The 19,702-nt window shown below is 38.4% G+C and overlaps 2 protein-coding genes across 7 annotated transcripts in view; one reads left to right on the plus strand and one right to left on the minus strand.

Annotated features, from left to right (window-relative positions):
- The window catches only part of rap1gds1 (RAP1, GTP-GDP dissociation stimulator 1), a 54,927-nt gene extending 44,483 nt beyond the window's left edge, over positions 1–10,444 (plus strand). For all 3 annotated transcript variants that reach the window (XM_017713932.2, XM_017713933.2, XM_017713934.2), the window contains 7 exons: positions 644–775; positions 2,522–2,656; positions 2,950–3,075; positions 5,386–5,525; positions 6,091–6,217; positions 6,533–6,661; positions 7,634–10,444. In XM_017713932.2, the coding sequence (XP_017569421.1) occupies positions 644–775; positions 2,522–2,656; positions 2,950–3,075; positions 5,386–5,525; positions 6,091–6,217; positions 6,533–6,661; positions 7,634–7,761 (917 nt within the window). In that variant the 3' untranslated portion in view covers positions 7,762–10,444. The remainder of the gene's footprint in view (positions 1–643; positions 776–2,521; positions 2,657–2,949; positions 3,076–5,385; positions 5,526–6,090; positions 6,218–6,532; positions 6,662–7,633) is intronic.
- Positions 10,445–12,200: 1,756 nt separating this feature from the next.
- Positions 12,201–19,702, minus strand: part of tspan5a (tetraspanin 5a) — a 31,052-nt gene continuing 23,550 nt past the window's right edge. For 2 of the 4 annotated variants that reach the window (XM_017713944.2, XM_017713942.2), the window contains exons 9-11: positions 18,797–18,883; positions 14,691–14,732; positions 12,201–14,577 (exon numbers count right to left, since the gene is read on the minus strand). In XM_017713944.2, coding sequence (XP_017569433.1) covers positions 18,817–18,883 — 67 coding nt within the window. In that variant the 3' untranslated portion in view covers positions 12,201–14,577; positions 14,691–14,732; positions 18,797–18,816. Of the gene's footprint in view, positions 14,578–14,690; positions 14,733–16,116; positions 16,143–18,796; positions 18,884–19,702 lie in introns of all 4 variants that reach the window. The other 2 variants (XM_017713943.2, XM_017713945.2) reach the window with 2 other exon arrangements.

Below are 19,702 nucleotides of genomic sequence, written 5' to 3' on the forward strand. Positions count from 1 at the left end.
TCTGGGTTTTCCTTTGGTGGAAAAAGTGGGGCTTCTGGGATATTTCCATTAAATCAGGTGCCTATAGGAGTGTGTAGTTTATGTGATAGTTTAGTTCTGCTGAATTGTTGCTTCAGTCACTGGTTTTATTCCATGGTGCTCAAAAGTACTTTAGACAGGGATTTGAGGATTCATTTAAATAATGAATGACTTGTTTTGCTGTTATGCTTTCAATATGAGAATAAATATCAGAGGTCCTTTTATGTTTTTTTTTGTCATACACATTTTGTCATACACAGGTAAGCAAGTGACGAGCTTTACTAACTGTTAGTGATTAATGAAAAAATGTTAGATGCATAATATAAGGAAAGAAAAAATCACAGAAATGCAGATCCTAAGTGTTCTCAGTGACCTGATAAACTCAGCTAATGACCAACTGCACTGGATAGATACTTATTTTTTTTACCAAAAATGGTGAGCTGTTGAACATGTGAATTAGATTCACAGTGTGTGTCATGTTCCACTTTGTGGGGAAAGTGAGCAGACCTCAGTTACGCTGCAGACAGTTTACAGTAGATTTTGGTGAACATTGCTTGAGTCACTGCATGACTGCATAACCCCATATGTTGTAATGCTGCAGTCATGGTTTTGTCTTTTTTTCCAGATGAATCAATGCAGAAGCTGTTCGAGGGAGGTAAAGGAAGTGTGTTCCAGAGGGTCCTCTCTTGGGTCCCATCTAACAACCACCAGTTGCAGCTTGCTGGGGCACTGGCTATTGCTAACTTTGCCCGCAATGGTAAGAGCTCTAGCCTGATGCTTAATTAGTCATAATCTGACAGTAAGAATGATCATACGTCCTGGTTGGACATTGCCACAATACAGTATTCTCATCATGCTTCAGTGAGGATACAGTTCAGTATGTGATTTATTATTTGTTAAATTATTCCTGCAATAGAAAGATGGTTTAATAAAGTTTTTGTTCGGTTATTTTATTTAACCTTTATAGTGCAAAGTCCCAAGAAGAAGGTTATATGTCTACTATGGTAGGGGTCAGAAAAGGTTGTTACAGTATATGTCACTACATTTAAAAAATATCAATGCATAAATATCAAAGTTTTATCAATTAATTATGAATAGCTTGTGCAAAGGTTGTGTCACATTTTATACTGTATATACAACCCCATTTCAAAAAGAAAAGTTGGGATGCTGTGCAAAATGTAAATAAAAACAAAATGCAATTATGTGCAAATCATTTTAACCTTTTATATATATTTAATTGAAAATAGTACAAAGACAACATATGAAATTTGGTGCATTTTTTGTTTCAAAATGCACCAAATGTTTTAAGTGGTGACGAGTGTGGACCGCAGGCAGGCCAATTTAATACCCAGACTCTCTTAATACGAAGCCATGCTGTTGTAATATGTACAGAATGTGGTTCGGCATTGTCTTGATAAAATAAGTGAAGCCTACCCTTAAAAAGATGGATGGCAGCAAATGTTGCCAAAATTGTATATTTCAGATGTGCAAGTCATTCATGCCATGTGCATTAATGCACCCTCATACCATCATGAATGCTGGCTTTTGAACCGAGCGCTGGTAACAAGCTGGGTGGTTTTTAGCTCGGGGGACACAGCATATGATTCGTCAGACCACTGGACACTTTCCACTTCGCCTCAGTCCATCTTAAACGAGCTCGGGCCAAGAGAAGGCAGCAGCGTTTCTGGATCCTGTTTATAAATGTTTTTTTCTTTGCATGGCAGAGTTTTAACTTGCATTTGTGGATGCAGTAATGAACTATCCACAGACATTGGCTTTCAGAAGTGTTCCTGAGTCCATGCAGTGATTTACTACAGAATCGTGTCTTTTTTTTTATCTGCAGTGTCAGCTGAGAAAATCAACAAAACTAGGGAGGTCCAAAATTTTGCATGTGACTGTATTAGTCCAACAATGGGACTAATGCTCATTAAAAGTATTTATAATTTAATAATGAAATGCCCATACTTGGGAACTCTGTGTATTGATGCTACTCAGTGTAGTTTAAACTGTAAAGCTAGCATTAAAAACACATTTTTTTGGCTCTCTTGTATTTGTATTTTTCCCTAATGCTAAGGACAAGCAATCAAATCTCTTTGTTTTCGTGAGCTTTACAGTGATTAAATATTACAGATACCAGGTGCAGAATGCAGACGTGCATACCAAGTGATGCATGCTGTGGTGCTCTGTGACCAAATTAAGACTTGGACACTGCAGTGAGGATTCCTTTCAGATCCCTTAATGTTTATAGAGATGCATTCCTCAATGAGACATATCCCCATATGACTGAATATACTGGATTTAACAGACCTTAAATACTTTGGCCTGATTCATGATTAGTCATATCATTGGATTCATTTAGTTGTACATAGTTGGCATCATGTATTATAACATATTGTAAGAAGTGTCATCCACATCATCATATGGATCATCCCATTCATTGGCTTTATGTCTACAATAAAAGGCCTGACAGTTAACATAGAATTGTATTTTCTCCCCTCGTCAGATGGAAACTGCATCCACATGGTAGACACCGGTATTGTGCAAATGCTGCTGGAGCTGCTGGACAGACATGTAGAAGAAGGAAATGTTACAGTGCAGCATGCGGCACTCAGTGCCCTAAGAAACCTGGCCATCCCAGGTCAGTGCTAGACCTCCTCACTGCACTACATGACCAGCCTGCATGATTTTGATCAAAATTGCCACATGTGCATGCCTTAGTCATCAAAACACCCACAGAAATCCATCTCAAGTGTCTGAGATGCTCATAGTCCAACTAAAAAATTATTATTAGTTAGAGGGGTAATTTGCATATTATAGCCTGCTATTGCAAAAGTCAGTATTACAAGACTTATTATTATTATTGTACTAATGCAGTTGTTGGCTCAGCTTTAAAAGCGATGCTGTATGTTTTCTCCCTTTTCTTTTCATCAGTGGTGAACAAATCTAAGATGCTCTCAGCCGGCGTGGCGGACGTGGTGCTGAAGTTCCTCCAGTCAGAAATGCCACCAGTCCAATTCAAACTGCTGGGAACATTACGGATGCTCATCGACACACAAGGTAGCTGCTGCTACATGCAAATATATTTTTGAATGTTATGATCTATTATACAACAGTTTGTTTCGGCCATGCCAAGCTGATTGGTCGAGAAGTGTTCTAATCCTGCTGATATTTTGCCATAACATCACAGGTTTTTCACAAATACTGTATCATTCCGCTGAGGCGCCATTGCGAAGCAGGGAGTTTGACCGCTGTAGTAGACACTCAAGCCATTTGAATGTTTGTACTTCTTACTTTGCACACAAACAGAAAATTGATACATTTAAGATCACATTTGATGGACAGCCAATTTGGTCAGTCTCTGAAGATGAGACGACACTAAGTTTCCAAACTGTCATTACTACTCAGCAGCTTTTTAGTCGACAGCTGTGTCAGAAGAACAGCTAAACAACCTGGAATCAGCCAGAAATGAACTGAATACCATTTGCCAAACGTGTAGTCTCATCTTCAGAGTCTGATCAAAACGGGCTGAGCCTTGCTCAGTGTTAATGACCGATTTGGAATTTAGTGTAAGGAGCTAGAGAGTGGAGCTCATTACTGTGTACTGTGTTTAAATTACACATATGCAGTCATATGTGAACATCTGTATATATGGTGAAATTACATAGTATGTTTCATTTTGTAACTAAAAATAAGTTAACACATCCTCTACAGAGAACAAACTTAAATATGCCATTTTTCAGTAAAACACAAAATATAAAACTTTTGCACAAGCAAGATTTTAGGTTTTATTTTTTCCCCAATAAGTTCCGTTCAGCAAATAAACAATAATGATACATTAAAATGTGCAACTTTATATGTGACTCTATAAGACTCTTATAAAAACACTGTGAGACCAGAGATTTATACCCCTAAAACAGCTTTCTTGTTGCTACTGTCTAATATCCTATGTTGCAGCGGAGTGGTCCACAATAAAAGTTCCATATTTAACCACAGTGGAAAATGCTCAGAGTGGGAATCATATGAAACAGTCTTTGTCTCATTCAAGGAAAGGATGACCTATTAATGTCTCGACTCACGGAAGCTCTGTCAGGTGTTCGCCGGTTCCTTTGTGTCCCATGAGTCAGCTGGAAGGCTGTTAGCCGTAACTGAAATTAAGTGAGATGAGGATCGATGGTGCTGTGGTGAGATTTAATTGCTGTGGATTGTGAGTGACAATGGCGCTGCCCTGGACGATAGCGTATTGCTCTGTGCTGTGCTGGGCAGGGAGCTGAGCCAGATTTTTTTTTATTGCCTTCAGTGACACTTAACTTTTAAGTGGAACAGAGTGATAGTTGTGTGCTGTCGACGTCAGCATTAGCTCTAAATACAGCTTCAGCATTCTTCAGAAAGTAAAGAAAGAGGTTTATATGCTTAATATTTTGGTAGTTTTACAGCAAAATCATTTATATCAGCTGTGATTTGATTAAATTTGCTTCCACAATTGGCAACCAGTTTTTAGTGTGTGTTCTTTAAGGATCATTTTAATTTATTTATTTTTCTGGAAGGAGTTGAATGGGTTTTGTACTGATCAAGTTCCTATAGTTAATGACAAATGTTTTGTATAAGGGTACACCAAATTGTAATTGTTTTGTACCCAAATTAGCTGATCTTTGATTATCTGAGTGATTTTTCTGAGCTTTTTTTGTTCGAAGACACTAACATTGTTTATTTGCTCTTTACAAGAAGACCACACTTTGCATTCTAACTTAACACATTGATATGATGCATCACATGGTGGTGGATAGGACTGAGTATTAACATTTACAGTACTTTTACAAATTAATTACAAATACATTCACAAATTTAAAGTACTTGTGCAGTGTAGACAGAAATACTTCAGTTCTGCAGTCTATCAAAAATGTCATTCAGCACCAAATTTCTAAATTACATTCTATATGAATCATCAGCTTTTCTTGTTTAGTCTGCAGTCTGTTGTAGTCAGTAAATGTACCCACTTCCAACATCTAGCATTCATTTCTGGTTTAAGCCACACCCACTTTGTTTGTAATTGGAAAAAACATCCAGGAATTAAAATACAGGGCTTGAAATTTTCTGAGTGTAGCTTATCTGCAGTGGTGGGCAGACCCAACACATGCACGTGCACAGATTCAGATGCATTTGTGTACAGGAATACTAAGCAGGCTGACTTCATTTCTGTCTCAAAATTATCACACAGACTGGCCACAAAACATTACTGATTACTGATTTTGTGTTCAGAGTGACTACAGACCTGTCTTTTCACTCTCCATGTGTGCATTTCCCATGAATGTGTGTTCTTATTCCAGTTTTGTGTGTGTGTGTGTGTGTGTGTGTGTGTATGTGTTGAAGCGGACGCTGCGGATCAGTTGGGGACGAATTGCAAGCTGGTGGAGAGGCTGGTGGAGTGGTGTGAGGCTAAAGACCACGCAGGAGTGATGGGAGAATCCAATCGCCTGCTTTCAGCGCTCATCCGCCACAGCAAGTCAAAGGTCAAACACATATATACACTTACAGTACTGTGCAAAAGTCACAGACCACCCTTTATTTCATTTTCAGACAAAGCAATTAAAAGTTCAAGTTATTCATTTTTCAGGCGATATTTCTGAGAGGATCATCCACTTGCTTAAAGAAGAGGAAAGTAAAAGGAAGCTAAGTGAAAAAATACAAAGCTCTCCAAAACTGGAGGAAATATAAGAAAGGATTCTGAAAGGATGTGTGTATGTCACAAAACTATCATTGAGAACAGGAGCATTTGCATTAGAACATTGAACCTGGACATCTTAGACATCTTTTTATGGACTGATGGGTCAGAATTTGTTATTGTATGAAAACACAGCCGACTTTTAAGAACTTGGGAGGTGTGGAAAAATATCCTTGCAGATTTCTTTGAAAAACTGAAAACAAGTCTGCTGAAAAGAATGGAAGCTATAAAACAGGCGTGGACATAGTAAATACATAAAATGTGGAACATTTTTAAAAATTGCTATTAGCATTTATTTTGCTAATATGTTGTAGAAATTTATTACTGTTAATGTTTTTCTTGATTATGAGCAGGAGGTGGTCGGAACCGTTATTCAGTGTGGGGGTGTGAAGCACCTGGTGACCATGGCAACAAGCGAGCACATGATCATGCAGAATGAAGCTCTGGTGGCCTTGGGACTCATCGCAGCACTAGACTTAGGTAAGAAAGACATAAAACTCTATAAAGCCTCTCACTCACTAAAAACTCACTGTGCTACCATCATTCTGTGTAGTGATTAATCATTCCCTTAACGCTGGTTTTGAAAGTCTGTCTTAAGCCTGGTATTGGATTAACTGCTGCATTGCTTACTGATTCTAAGTTATTTATAAATGGGACTTTTAGTTGGACCCATGAAAATCACCTGTACAGCTAATTTCGTGTGCTCAGTTTAAACTTGGCTCTTATCTCTACTGCAATCTACTGCAAACAATTTTAGTTCCATTTTTAAATGTATCATTTAAACATTTCTGGTAGATTCAGCAGAAAAGGATTTTGTGGGAGCCACTCTGGTGCAAGTTCTGCACAAGCTGCTGACGGAGGAGAAGAGCGCTCCTGAGATCAAATACAACTCTATGATCCTCATCTGCTCTGTCATGGGTTCAGGTGAAGAGAGCCTCCACAGTGCATTGATTAAATGGTTGTAAACAAAAGATGTAAACAAAGTAATTCAGAGTGGTTTGATGTGAAATGCTTTGTTGTAGAGAAACTTGTCAGAATTGTTCACTGTTGTGATGATGGGAACCAGTTGTCTGAAGCGTTTAATGGTTCTAAAAGCTACCACAGAGGAAGTTATTGCATGAAATGGTTATAAAAGATGCTGCTTGATGCCTGAGAAAATGTTGTGGCCTAAAACATGTATAATTTGAAGTCTGTTGAGGTGGAATAGTGCCCAAAAAAAAAAACCTTTTGTGAGAACAGTATTTTACCCATCAACCACTAAAAGGCAGATTCACTAGTCATTTTGCATAGTGAACGTCTTAAACACTAAAATTGTTTTTGTGGACATTGTGACCCCTGGTTCCTAAAAGTGATACATTTTTTTTAATCCCACAACCGGGGAAATTCCACCTGTGCATTTGGGGGTTAGGTGTCTTGCTCAAGGACACCTCAGTCACTGAGTTTTCAGTGCTGGGGATCAAGCCGGCAACCTTCCGGTCACAGGGCCTGTTCCCTAACCTCCAGCCCATGACTGCCCCTATAGCCACCATGGTTAATAAGAAGTCAGATTGTAAAAGTGTCTTTACAGTGCATCATTAGACATCAAATCACTCTGAATGGTTCATTTGGCAATATTGAAAAATTGGTGGAATTGTTTCCTGTGACCCAAAAGGATGAGAGTGTGAGAGTGTGAGAGTGTGAGAGTGTGAGAGTGTGAGAGTGTGAGAGTCACTACTCATTGTAATAATATTGTTTGTATTTATTCAGATTTTAATGTTTTTATGAGCATATTTTTACTGACCAGATAAACAGCTTTTTAATTTGAGTCTTCTCAGGTGCCTAAACTGTTCTAAAAAAGAAGTTTGTTTGACATGTGCATTAACTATTTCCTTTTTACACTGTTTTCTCTTTCTTCAGAACCACTACATAAAGAAGTACAGAGTCTGGCGTTTATTGATGTTGTCTCCAAACTACGCTCCCATGAGAACAAAACGGTGGCACACCAGGCCTCACTCACAGAACAGAGGCTAACAGCACAGAGCTAAAAGACTCTTTTACACACATACATGCATAAACACAGATATACACACACACACCTCATCCACTCTCTGCCTGCCAACCCTTCCTATACACACCCTTAACCTCCCCTGACCCCCACTGTCTCCCTCTGTCATGTGCCAAGGTTATCCAGTCCTACTCGACCTCCCTAATCTAAAGCCACCTCTCCTCACTCTGCGCTCTTAAAAGTAAAGGTGCCAAAAAACTGTTCTCTGGAGAGATGCTATTGAAGGACCACTCTTTGTTCTGAAAAGAACCTTTCAATAGAAGAAGAACCAAGAAGAATCACATTTTTGTAAATGAGATGTGTGTGAAGAACCTAATGAAGTTCTTATAACCTATAACATCCACATAATGTAAAGCTTCTATACCAATTATAGGTTTTGGCCTACAAATGTACGGCCAAGCCAAGAGCCATTCAGGAACCTTTATTTTTAAGAGTGTCAGCGCATGCGTTCATGACTCAGAAATGTCTGACATCATAGACAGCCTTCTGCAATAGGTTTCTGCAAGATACCAGAGAGCGCAACACTTTTTAAAAGACCATAGCTGTGATACACGAAGCATCCGTGTCATCAAGAAAGACGAAAATGCAAAAAAAGTAAAAAAATAAAAATAAAAAAAAACCCACAAGCTAAAAAAAATACAGAAAAAAAGAACTAGACAATAACCACATGAGGGCTGGAGGAGGAATGAGTGCAGCCATACATTCTTGCTGTGTACAAAAACCCCACGTGTTCCATGTAGCTTGAGTACCAGCCGATTTTGAAACCTGCATGTTTTTTAAATAGTCTGATTTAATGGTGTACTCGTGTTCAGCTAGCCAGACTTTGCTCTTAACGATACACCGCCCCCTGCCTTTCCCCCACCTTTCCTCCCCAAACCTGCCTTCGACATGTATGAGTAGAGATCAAAATGTGTTTGTACTGTATAGGGGTCTGGACCAGAGTGGACTCTTCACGTTTGACCTCTTGGTCCTAGTGCTGCCCATGTTCATATCTGTGGAAGTCAATTTATTGGAAAGAGCTAATTCCATATCACTAGTCTGTTGCATTTTGAACTAGAATATTATTGTCAAATGGACATTTGAACAAATAATCATGTCTTGGTACCGATGAATGAGTCGTTCTACTTGCCGATTTTAATGTCACCACATTGTCTGGGCAGAAAACCTTAATCATGATCGTGTGTGTAAGTTGACTGACTGTTTTCTATGAAGGAAGGACCTGTTTGAGCATTTGAGATGGCACAGAATCAATAATCAATTACCTGGTGCCACATTATTAGGATGGTCCCCTATAGATAATCTACAAATACTCAAATTATTAACATTCTGGTGAAATTGTTGATTATCAACAGTGAGTGTGGGAATAGGATTATAACCAGCCTTGAGATTCAGATTAGGTTTTGATGTTAACGTTACTATTAGCATTAGAGTGAGAGATTTATTTACAGATAGGGAAACGTTAGATTGATATTAAAAATATCATTTAAATAAAATTAAATCAATTAAAATAATTATAAAGTTACTTAGAATGGTCTGATGTAAAATGGTGAATTGTAGAGAAACTTACTGAGTGATTTCTTTTTTTTTTTTTTTTTAATTACAATGATGGTGATGGGAACCAGGGCTCACAAAGTCTTCAACACACATCCAGCAATTTTATTTACATCCAAAACCACTAGTGCACCTACATGTGATTTGCTGTAAGTAGTGATAAATGTGAAAAAATAGTAATTTTTCTCTATTTTTATCATTTTGCTTATCTCTCTTCATGAATTGTTTTAAAGCTAAAGCTTTATCCTAACCCTGTCATCTACCAACGTCTCAGACATCAGAGAGCATATTCTTAACTACTTCATGTAATAACTTTGTGAGGTAGATTTTGGAGGCATGAAACGTCTGGTTTCTATCACCACCACTGAGAAACCACATCAAACCTCTCTGGATGACTTTCTTTACATCTTTCCATTTAATGCAAGTTAAAAGCATTTGCAGGGCATCTACAGTGGACCATCGAAATAAAGCTTTAGCAGTAACTTTATACTGTGCAGTCGGTTGAAATGGAGTGCATTGCCACTTCTCTCTACAACTTGACTGCCAATACAGGTGTGTTAACAAAACAGTTCAGTGTAATGGGATATGAATTTGTAGGTCAATTGTGGGTCCAAAGACAGTAATAACGCATCATGTCAGGTGTCATGAAAGGGCTTTAACAAGATGGGATGTGTGTTTGTGTTGTGTTTGAAGGGGGCTGAAAGCCGACAACTCCACTAACCATTGAGAAAACACACAACCTGTTCTGACTGTCTTAGAAAATGTGCTGTTGTGTGCTCTTTATCAGATGTGTGCATTTGATACTGTGGTACATTTTTATTTCCTCAGACGGATCTTAGCATGTGTACGGGTTTGTCCACAGAGTATCGCAGAACATGCACCTCCCCTACATGTTTGGGATATTGTAACCACCCCGGTGTGGCCATTTTATGTTTTGGTAAACGATTCTTATTTATCAGATTTGTACCAATAAGGAACCACACAGCAGTCCAACATATCCATAATAACTGCATTACAAATATAAACTCAACTAGTTGTTGTAAATGTAATTGATGAATTGTACATTTGGAAGATTGAGACTCTGATTATTAAAGACAATTGCTGGCGATGAATTCTTGTTTTATGACTCCTGGTTCGACACAGTGCCAGTTTTATAGGCTCTTCTCTAAATGAATTTTAGCCAATTTGATTATCCCTTTAAATTTTATTTCTGCCCGGAATACTTAAGTGAACGAAGGGAGCAGAAAGCAGATGCAGTCTTAGCAGCAGTGGGGAAGACACATGATCAGTCAATCTTTGACAGCTGTCACTTTAAAGGGTAAATGATGGATACCTGTAACTGAAGTGATCTACGTCATGATAAATATGATTATACTGTAAATGAATCTTCAGTTTATTACATCATGTAAATGCATTAATGTATAATGTATTGTGCTAGTAACTAGTTTCTCATGCAGAATCAGATTGGAACAGATGATGCACTCTCACAGACAAGATAGGAGGATCCATTCAAGAGGCAGTGGAAGGGTTAGGTACATGAATCTCTGTAGAGCCTGATCAGCCAGCTGCAGATGTATCACAGACGCATAGGTCTGGATGAAATATCAAGACATGCAAGGGACTGGAAACAAGCCAAAGTTCCATTGGTTTAAAAAAAAAAAAAAAGAACAGGAAAGGTTTGTCTTACTCTACTCTGTCTAACTCTAACTGTAACCTTGGTGACTAAAAATAAAATGTTTCATGCTTTCACTTAGAATAGCAACACCCTTTAATTCAGACACCTAAAACCCAGAGAGGAACCCTCATAGCCTTCTAGGCCTTCAGTTGTTAGAAATGGAAAACAAAGGCAGCAGCTCTTTGCAACCTACAGGGTAAAATATATGTTAATGTCTGTTACAAGCTTTAAATTGGTGGGTTTAATCTAGAATTGCCAAAAAAAAGCACGAGCATAGCCTATTACAAATCTCAAATTAGTGTTATTGAAGATTGCCCAGGTTTTGACATTTACGGCCCAAATCAAAGGCCTAACGTAATAGTCACAACTCACCACTGCTAGAAACATCGGCATTCTAATTAAAGACTAATGTAAACTATGAACCTAAACTAGAATCCGGCCTCATTTATGACGATGGCCAGTAAACTGATGTCACGCTCGAAAGCTCCTTCCAAATAGATCCAAACCGTCACTGTTCAAGATGCCCTTCAGCTGCTCCAGTGTTTCCATGAAAGCACAGCTTGGTCTGCTTTCTGGTAAGTAGTGCACAGGCTGTCCAGAAATGTTGCTCTGATGGTTCTTCATGCTGGAGCTTCTTGTGTGAGACAGTATGAGAGAGAGCGTGATCTAATGTATTATGTTTCTCCAGGCATATAAAGGGATCCATATTGTTTTATAGCATACGTACTGTATGTTCAGCTTGAGTGCTGCATAGACTGAAGTCTTAATCGTCTTTAACATCTGTAAATTAATACCCAGTCATTTTATCACAGTGTAAATGGTCAATCCCATTCAATTATGAATATTTCCATTGAAAAGGCAGATGTAAGTACACCCCAAACTTTTGAATTGAATGTCCAATGACCTTTAGAATAGTATGGGACATCATTGCTAATTACTTTGTTGTACTTATTCATCAAATAAAATGTTAATGTACTATGTAGTGAAGTGTTTGTAATATCATAGACCTTCTACCGACAGCTGCGATATTTTTGGCCATGCGGTCAGCAAGCAGTAATCTGTCTACATGGGACAGCTGCTTTTTTAGCTCTTAGGACAGTACGTTCTAGCAACACTACAAACTTTCATCTTGATGTTACACAATAACACTTAAAAGGCTGAACTAGTGATGTAATGACCACACCAACCACATCTAGTGATCCCTTCATCAGCTTTAATGTTAATACCTTTCTTCACAATGTCAGCAGGTCAGCACACTGGTAAATATCACAAACTCTGGCCCCCTCTAACATGTGATTATTTAATAAAACACTTTCTTACACATTTTTACATCCTTCTAGTTAACTGTACAGATTTTCATTTGACTCTGCACTTTTGTGGAACTCCAGTCATGTTAATGCTTCAAATAAATTGTGTGAAGAGTGATCTTTACATGTAAAACTACAATAGATGACAAAAAATACTTGGCTTATATAAACTGTGTATTTATGTGTTCTAGACATGTAAAGGCTTACAAAGTTCTTTGCCATATGTATCCAGTCTATCCATCTATAATCTGAATTCACATCGATTGTTCACATTGTTAATATACGTAAACAGTCAAGATGTCCGTAAACATCTGTTTTGAAATGCACGGTTCTAGAGAAACTTACCAAGACAGAATCACAGTAGTGGTGATGGGAACCAGACATACAAAATAGTTAAATCTACATTACAAAAAGTTCTTACATGAAATGTTTATGCCGTCTGATGCCCGAGACGTCGTTTTACCACAGTTGTGAGGTACGTTTTAGGCCTAAAATGTCTTATTAGAGGTACACGCAGGGTGTCAAAGGGGAAAAAAAAGTACCCAAAGAAAACATCATTTTTTCAGACTTACTGCTGTTTTTACATGATCAACATTGCATATAAAAACTGGGGTGTGTAGATTAACTGGTTGCGTTGGATAGTAAATAAAATTAATGTTAATAAATGCTGTTATCCCCATCAGCAACACTGTAAAGACATCTGAGGTGATACATTTCTCTTCAATGCACCGTTTTACATCACAACACTGTGAATGACTTTGTTTGCCTCAACTATTGAACTGTGCAGAAGTATTTGAAAAATCTGTGAAATTCCCCTTTACACTGCTTTCAAATAATGAAAAAGACATCCTGTCCTGAATCTGCTAAATATATAAAGCCATCTACTTATGTATTGCATGTTATCTATAACCCTGACCTCTGAACAAACATCTTTCTGATTAGTGCTTAAACCTGACAACACTGTTACTGTTCATTTCACTGCTGTAGCAGAGTTTGTTCAGAAAAGATTGTGGACTGTTGCTTGACATAGAATAATCACACACCCTCTGAGACAAAAGAGTGCCACCATACAGCTGGCATAAATTAAAGTGTTTACATGGATTTTGACAGAGAAAGCTGACACTGCATTTTTAAAAATGGTGTCACAGAAACAAAGATAAAGAAAACACAAGCTGATGACATCAGCTATATCCACAGCTTCCAGCAGAGCCAATAATGATGCCCTTAAAGTGGACCGTAACTTTCTTCATAGCAGGGGTGTTCAGTCCTGGTCCTGGAGATCTACCACTCTGGAGAGTTCTGGTCCAACACACACCTGGTCTCTAATGTCTGCTTAAGCAAACCCACCCACCTGGCTACTAACAGATGAGTGTAATCAGGTGTGCTTAAGCAGGTAAGTTACCAAACTGTACTGGACACCAGCCCCTCCAGGACAGAGTTGCGCACCCTTGCTCTAGCTTCTGTATGCACAGCTATCCTTACACAAAAAAACAAGCAGCACTTTAAGCGTAATCGTCTGCTGCATCTGTAGCATATGGTTAATTGGTAATGGGTCTTAACTTGGCGTCCCTGTTCTTAGAAAAGTACTGAACATTTTGTGACGCAAAACAGATCCAAATGGGCAAACGGAGAATTGTCAGTAAATATGGATGCAAAACATATTTCTGTAGAACATTTTCCTGAATTCTGCAGTCAAAGGTGTTTGTAAATGAAGTTGTAAAGCTGCATAGTTGGTTCTTTCAAAGATATGTTTTCCAGAGGGAAGAATTTATGGTAATTTGTTACCAAGTTGGATAAAATTGACTAATAACAATTTCTCCACTTATTTTCATGTATCTATCTTATTATCATTCTATCATCTTGCTTGTAGATGGTGTCCCACAACTTAAAAGCCATTATATTGAGCTCAAAATACCAATAAACTACAGGATAAACCACAGGAAACAATGAATGTTCCAAGACAATTTTGATTTAACAGACTTTGTATGCAGCAGAGAGTTTAGGTTGAAAAATGCTGGAGTTTTCCGGTGTGAGAGGCATGCAGTGCATTGGGGACACAGCTCTCACAGCTCAGACACACCCACACACAGAGCCACACTTTTTATATTTCTTACACAAGTGTTTGACACAAGAAACACTCTAGAAAAATCAATATTTACACGTAGTAAAAGACAGTGGTGCAGGTCACATCTATACATATATGACCTGGTGAACTTGGCATGTAGAGTTGCTGCGTTGCTGGCGCTCTTATTCAGGCGTATTCCTGTTTGTGTGGGGAAAAAACAATACATTTCAGCTATTCAGCTTATTTTGGTAGTTATGATAGCTAGTAGTGATTAGCTATGCAGTCTTTGTATTCCATTCATTGTGGGTTACCTGTGAACGTATGCTGGGATGCTTCTGCTTCAGGAGAACAAGCTGCACAAGAAGAGGAAGAGATGAAAAAGAAAATCAAATGTGTCAGATTTGCGTTTATCCCAGACAGCTGAAGTGAATAGCTCTATTTGTACAATCCATCTATTTGATAATAATTAGTAAAAATAAAATCAGGTTTTTGAGCAGTACTTTTTTAGGCTAGTAAATTTAACGAAGGTAAATCCAACTCCAGTCCTGGAAGCCACAGCAGTGCAGAATTTGACCTTATTCACACAGCAGGTCAACTCAGATGGGGGCAGTCGTGGGCTGGAGGTTAGGGAACTGGCCCTGTGACCGGAAGGTTGCCGGTTCAATCCCCAGCGCCAACAGTCCATGACTGAGGTGTCCTTGAGCAAGACACCTAACCCCCAATTGCTCCCCGGGCGCCGTGGATAGGGCTGCCCACCGCTCTGGGCAAGTGTGCTCACTGCCCCCTAGTGTGTGTGTGTGGTGTTTCACTTGCATGGATGGGTTAAATGCGGAGATGGAATTTCCCCGGTTGTGGGATCAAAACAGTATCACTTACTTATAAATCTAGTTCTAGACTGTGTCCACATTGCAAGTTACAATGTCTGATTTAAATGCTTCTACTACAACAAAATGTACTTGCATATCCAGTTTTGGTAGTCAAAGACATGCATTTGCTGACTAAGATGCGCGAGCTAACTACGCCACCCACTTCAATACCATATTTAACAAACCCTCGTCAAGTTCACCTCACCATTTCCCCTTAGGGGAATCACACAGGCCCATTCTGTTACTATATTAGCACAAATAAAGTTTACTAGATTAACACAAACGTCAACCTCAGCGCAGTATTTGCCCAAGAATCATTGCAACCTAAATCATTTCCATTTTCAAACCCATTTAAAAAAAAATGACAAAGCATTGCATTTAAATCCTTTACAATGCTTTAAAACTATAACATTCAATTTGATACTTATTCACAAAATCTGTTTTGTTAAGACCTCAAAAATGATCTGCATTATAAAGTTTATATAGCTATCTGATTAGCACAGGAAATCCGATCTGACTGGTTGCATCTCCAGAGAACTGATTTGAATCCATATGCTCATGTAGGTTTTGCTGTTCACACTGCAGAAAATATTTCCTGCTTGAATTGTATGTCAGAGAGACAGACTTGAGCTGCCAAACTGCCTCAGTTCGTCTCATTAAGGGCTCTGCAATTAACTAATAGGCTGACTCAGAGAAAACACTAAAGTGCATTGCTGTGGCCTTCCAAGACTGGGCACTGCTGGTATAATGTGAATGAATGCTCAACCTGAAGCTCTGGACAATGACACTATCACCTATATTAGAATCTCTAGTTTTTCAAAAGCTTACGCTACTGATGTGCTGTATATGAAATGGATGGGTTAATACTCGCCGGTTTACATGTTACAGTTTTGAAAGCTTGAAAAGACATTAAAATGACATCTTTAACTGATTATGCTCTCAAAAAAAGTTCCTCATACAACTGTATGCAAAAATGTGGGTGCCCCTGGTAAAATGACATGTTTTGTTGATTTTCTATGAGGAAATATGTTAACACATCCTCTACAGCGAACACACACGGCACACTTGTCCTGTTTATTTGCTAAATTTAACATAGTTGTGGGGGAAAACATAAAATGGCCTGTGCAAGATTAAGGCACATTTTTAATATTGTATTAATAATATTTTAAACTATACTAATAGGATTCCTGGGCAAAAAATTGCACAAAAATGATATATTTATGTTTGTTCCTTGTCAAGCATATGTAACCTTATTTTCACTTAGACAATCAACAAAACCTGTAATTTGACTGGGGGTGTTCAACATTTTGCATACGACTGTATACATGGCAGGATGTAAGTAGCCTGGCAGTAATAACTGCTTTATCTCTGTTGTTTTGCACTTTAATCCCCACTGAGGAGCATTTCACTTACTGAAAAGCAAAAAGCCCCAAAACAAGCAGAAACATGCCATCACCAGGGAACATACTCTGCTATGTGTGACTATATAGAGTATTGTTAATTTTATGTCTTAAATTTTTATTGGCTTCATTTCAAATCCAATCTGCTGGACTACAGAGACAAAACAAAAAAAAAATCACTGCCCAATTACCTACAAACTGCACAGTAATGCATGAGGTCAACATTTACTGTTTCATTCTTGCGAGTGGGGGGAAAATCCCCATAATTCTCTGAGGAGAGCAGGGTAAGGAGGGTTGTAGCAAGGCAGGCCAGCATGTGAAGAGCACAGTGAGAGATGGGATGTGAAACCGCTGCGGCATGACGCAGCACGCTGAGACTACAGAGGCTAAAGACAGTGGACAGAACCTGGAGGAGCTAGAGGGCTGAGTTGGGATGGCAATGAACGTGGAGTGAATTAGAAGCTACAATCACTGTACTGAACCCTGAGATGCAAACAGATCCCATTTACACCCTGCATTAACCTTTAGAAGTCATACTTGCCGCCAAGGCTAACAGAAGCATGGGGCGATATTGATTATTTGATATTGATTATTTAGAATTTTTAGCTTACTGAAATTCTTTCCAAAGAGTTGATTCTATACTTTCAATCAACACCACATTGGGGTGTAACGACTCACAAATTCATTACTCAATACAAAATCAGTCCAATATATATTCTGGAAAATTTAACTCTTGTTAATATGGTGATGTTTCCATTGTGAGTTTCGTAGAGCTTTAAACATTATAAAAGTACAACATTTACAATAAAATGGTCCCCAAGCTAATGATAGTCTCAAGTTAACACATTAACCAAAAGCTAACATACTAATTACCTTACTATGTAATACAACATGCTGTATTGTATCTCAACACAAGTGCTTGTAAGTAGAAGTGGAGGTATTTTATTTTGAATTGAATTTGATGTTTTGCAGGTAGAGAAAGCATCTTTTATGGAACAGTAATTAAAATGTAGCATTTATTATTTATCAATGTCAATTATAATTGCATGGTAAGATGTCAAAAGTTTGGACACACTGCATGTATGTATTTCTTCAGACATTGTAATGTAAAGGTTCATGCTTAAATCAATTTCCATTTTTTCCTAAGGTAAATATGACTATATATGAAGCTGATGTCTCTATATGAAAAAGTTTTAAATAAATAAAAAAAAGATGCACAAATATGTTCAGCATGTTAACTCCTTTAAGCTTGTTGAAAGCATCCTGGGTGGCTCCTCATGAATTTGTTTAACAGAATGTGAAAACTGTCTAGAGAAAAGAAAGAGGGGTTACTTTAATAGTATTTTGGGAAAAAACTGTAAGATATAAGGTTGTTTTTGTTAGTGTAACACTATTTGGTCACTGCATTTTCCTTAAGTGTTACATAATTCTGTTGCCTTCACTGTCAGGAGGTGTGTCCAAACCTTTGACTGGTATTGTACATCTACTAAAATATATTCTAAAATATCTACTGTACTATTAGTGCGATATGCAGTGGTGATCAGGATTTGACTCTGACACGCCCATGTATCAACTCTTCTTTTGTGTTTTTTTCCCACCATGACTGTCTTGAGGGACATTTTGTTGTCTGTGTTTGTACTGCAGGAAAGGTGCTGATTGTGGCTACCGTTACTTTAATCACAAGGCTGCAGATAGTTGCAACAGTGTTCTAGCTGGCAAGCGCATAAGCCCTGTTATCTCCAGCCCTGTTAGAACTTGCATTTGTCTTACACAACATATTGTATTTATGAATTGCTACTATGATGTTTCGCAACTCAAAAAAGTGGTTAAACCATATTTAGGATGTGTGCTAAAACTCTTTACTGATGGCGCTGGCACTGTGTTGGTTAAAATGCAGTTGAGAAGTAAACACCAGCATCAGGAGTCAACTTTAAAAAACCCAGAGTTGTGCATCACTGATATGAGGGCCTTGAATGGATGGTGTTTCAGTGGCTGTATCTATTGTTAGTAAATGGCCCAATCATTAGAATGATTACTGTCATAGAGAGAGAGAGAGAGAGAGAGAGAGAGAGAGAGAGAGAGAGAGACTTGCAGGGCTGTAAATTTGGCAAAGTTGAGAAAGATCAGAAAAAGGCATACGTTTGCACCCACCGAGTGAGCACACACCTCCTTCAGGAGTGCACTTTCTTGCTGGAGTGGGGTGGGAGGCGGTGAGCGACGTATGAGGGAGGCAGTAGCCTGATAGAAGCGTGGGGGAGGAGAAGTGAAGTGAGGTGAGCTGGCAAAGCAATGGCCATGGTAGCGTGCAACACGCACAAACATACTGTGGTAGGCCCCCTCAAGGAAGAGGAGGAATATGAGGGTGGAAGTCACAGACAGTTTTTCCGAAAAAGCCCAGTTACATAAGGGAAGCTGTAGCGAAGTCACAACTGAGCATAATAAAAGTCCCTGACTGACTAATATTGTAATATTGTTACTAATATTGTGTGGTAAGACATTTTTACAGAGAATGTAAATAACCTTAATATTTTGGATTAAATACAATAAACAGGCATTATTCCCAAAATATCTCGAAAGTGCATCTCATGGAAAGCATCTCTTAATAACTACAAACTGTCCACAAGGTGGCAGTCTTGAAAATTAAATCAGAATCTGCCTGTTCGGCCTCAAATACTCACTCAGTGGCATGAATGCAGGGATGGCTAGTTTCACAAGGAACTCATTTGATTACATGTTTGAGCGTAATTGAAAAGACAAGGAGAGTCTGGTGTCTACTGCTAATTTCGAAGGAAAACCTGCTGCCATACTAGATTTTTGTGGCTAGGATGTGGATAAGATTGGACAACCTTGCCCATGAAATGACTGACTGACAAAAAAAAAAAAAAATTTTCTCCTAACTCCAAATATATTTGATATATAGACAATTTGGGGTGTCTGAATTTTGCTTCCTTAGTTTTGCACTGGAGCTACAGGGCTAATGTAGCTAATTAGCATTGTGCACAATACATGACCAATCCAACACAAACCTGCTTCATATTGTGTTCTGTATGTTTTTAA

Source organism: Pygocentrus nattereri, chromosome 2 (genome assembly GCF_015220715.1).
Source record: "Pygocentrus nattereri isolate fPygNat1 chromosome 2, fPygNat1.pri, whole genome shotgun sequence".
Classification (NCBI taxonomy): domain Eukaryota; kingdom Metazoa; phylum Chordata; class Actinopteri; order Characiformes; family Serrasalmidae; genus Pygocentrus; species Pygocentrus nattereri.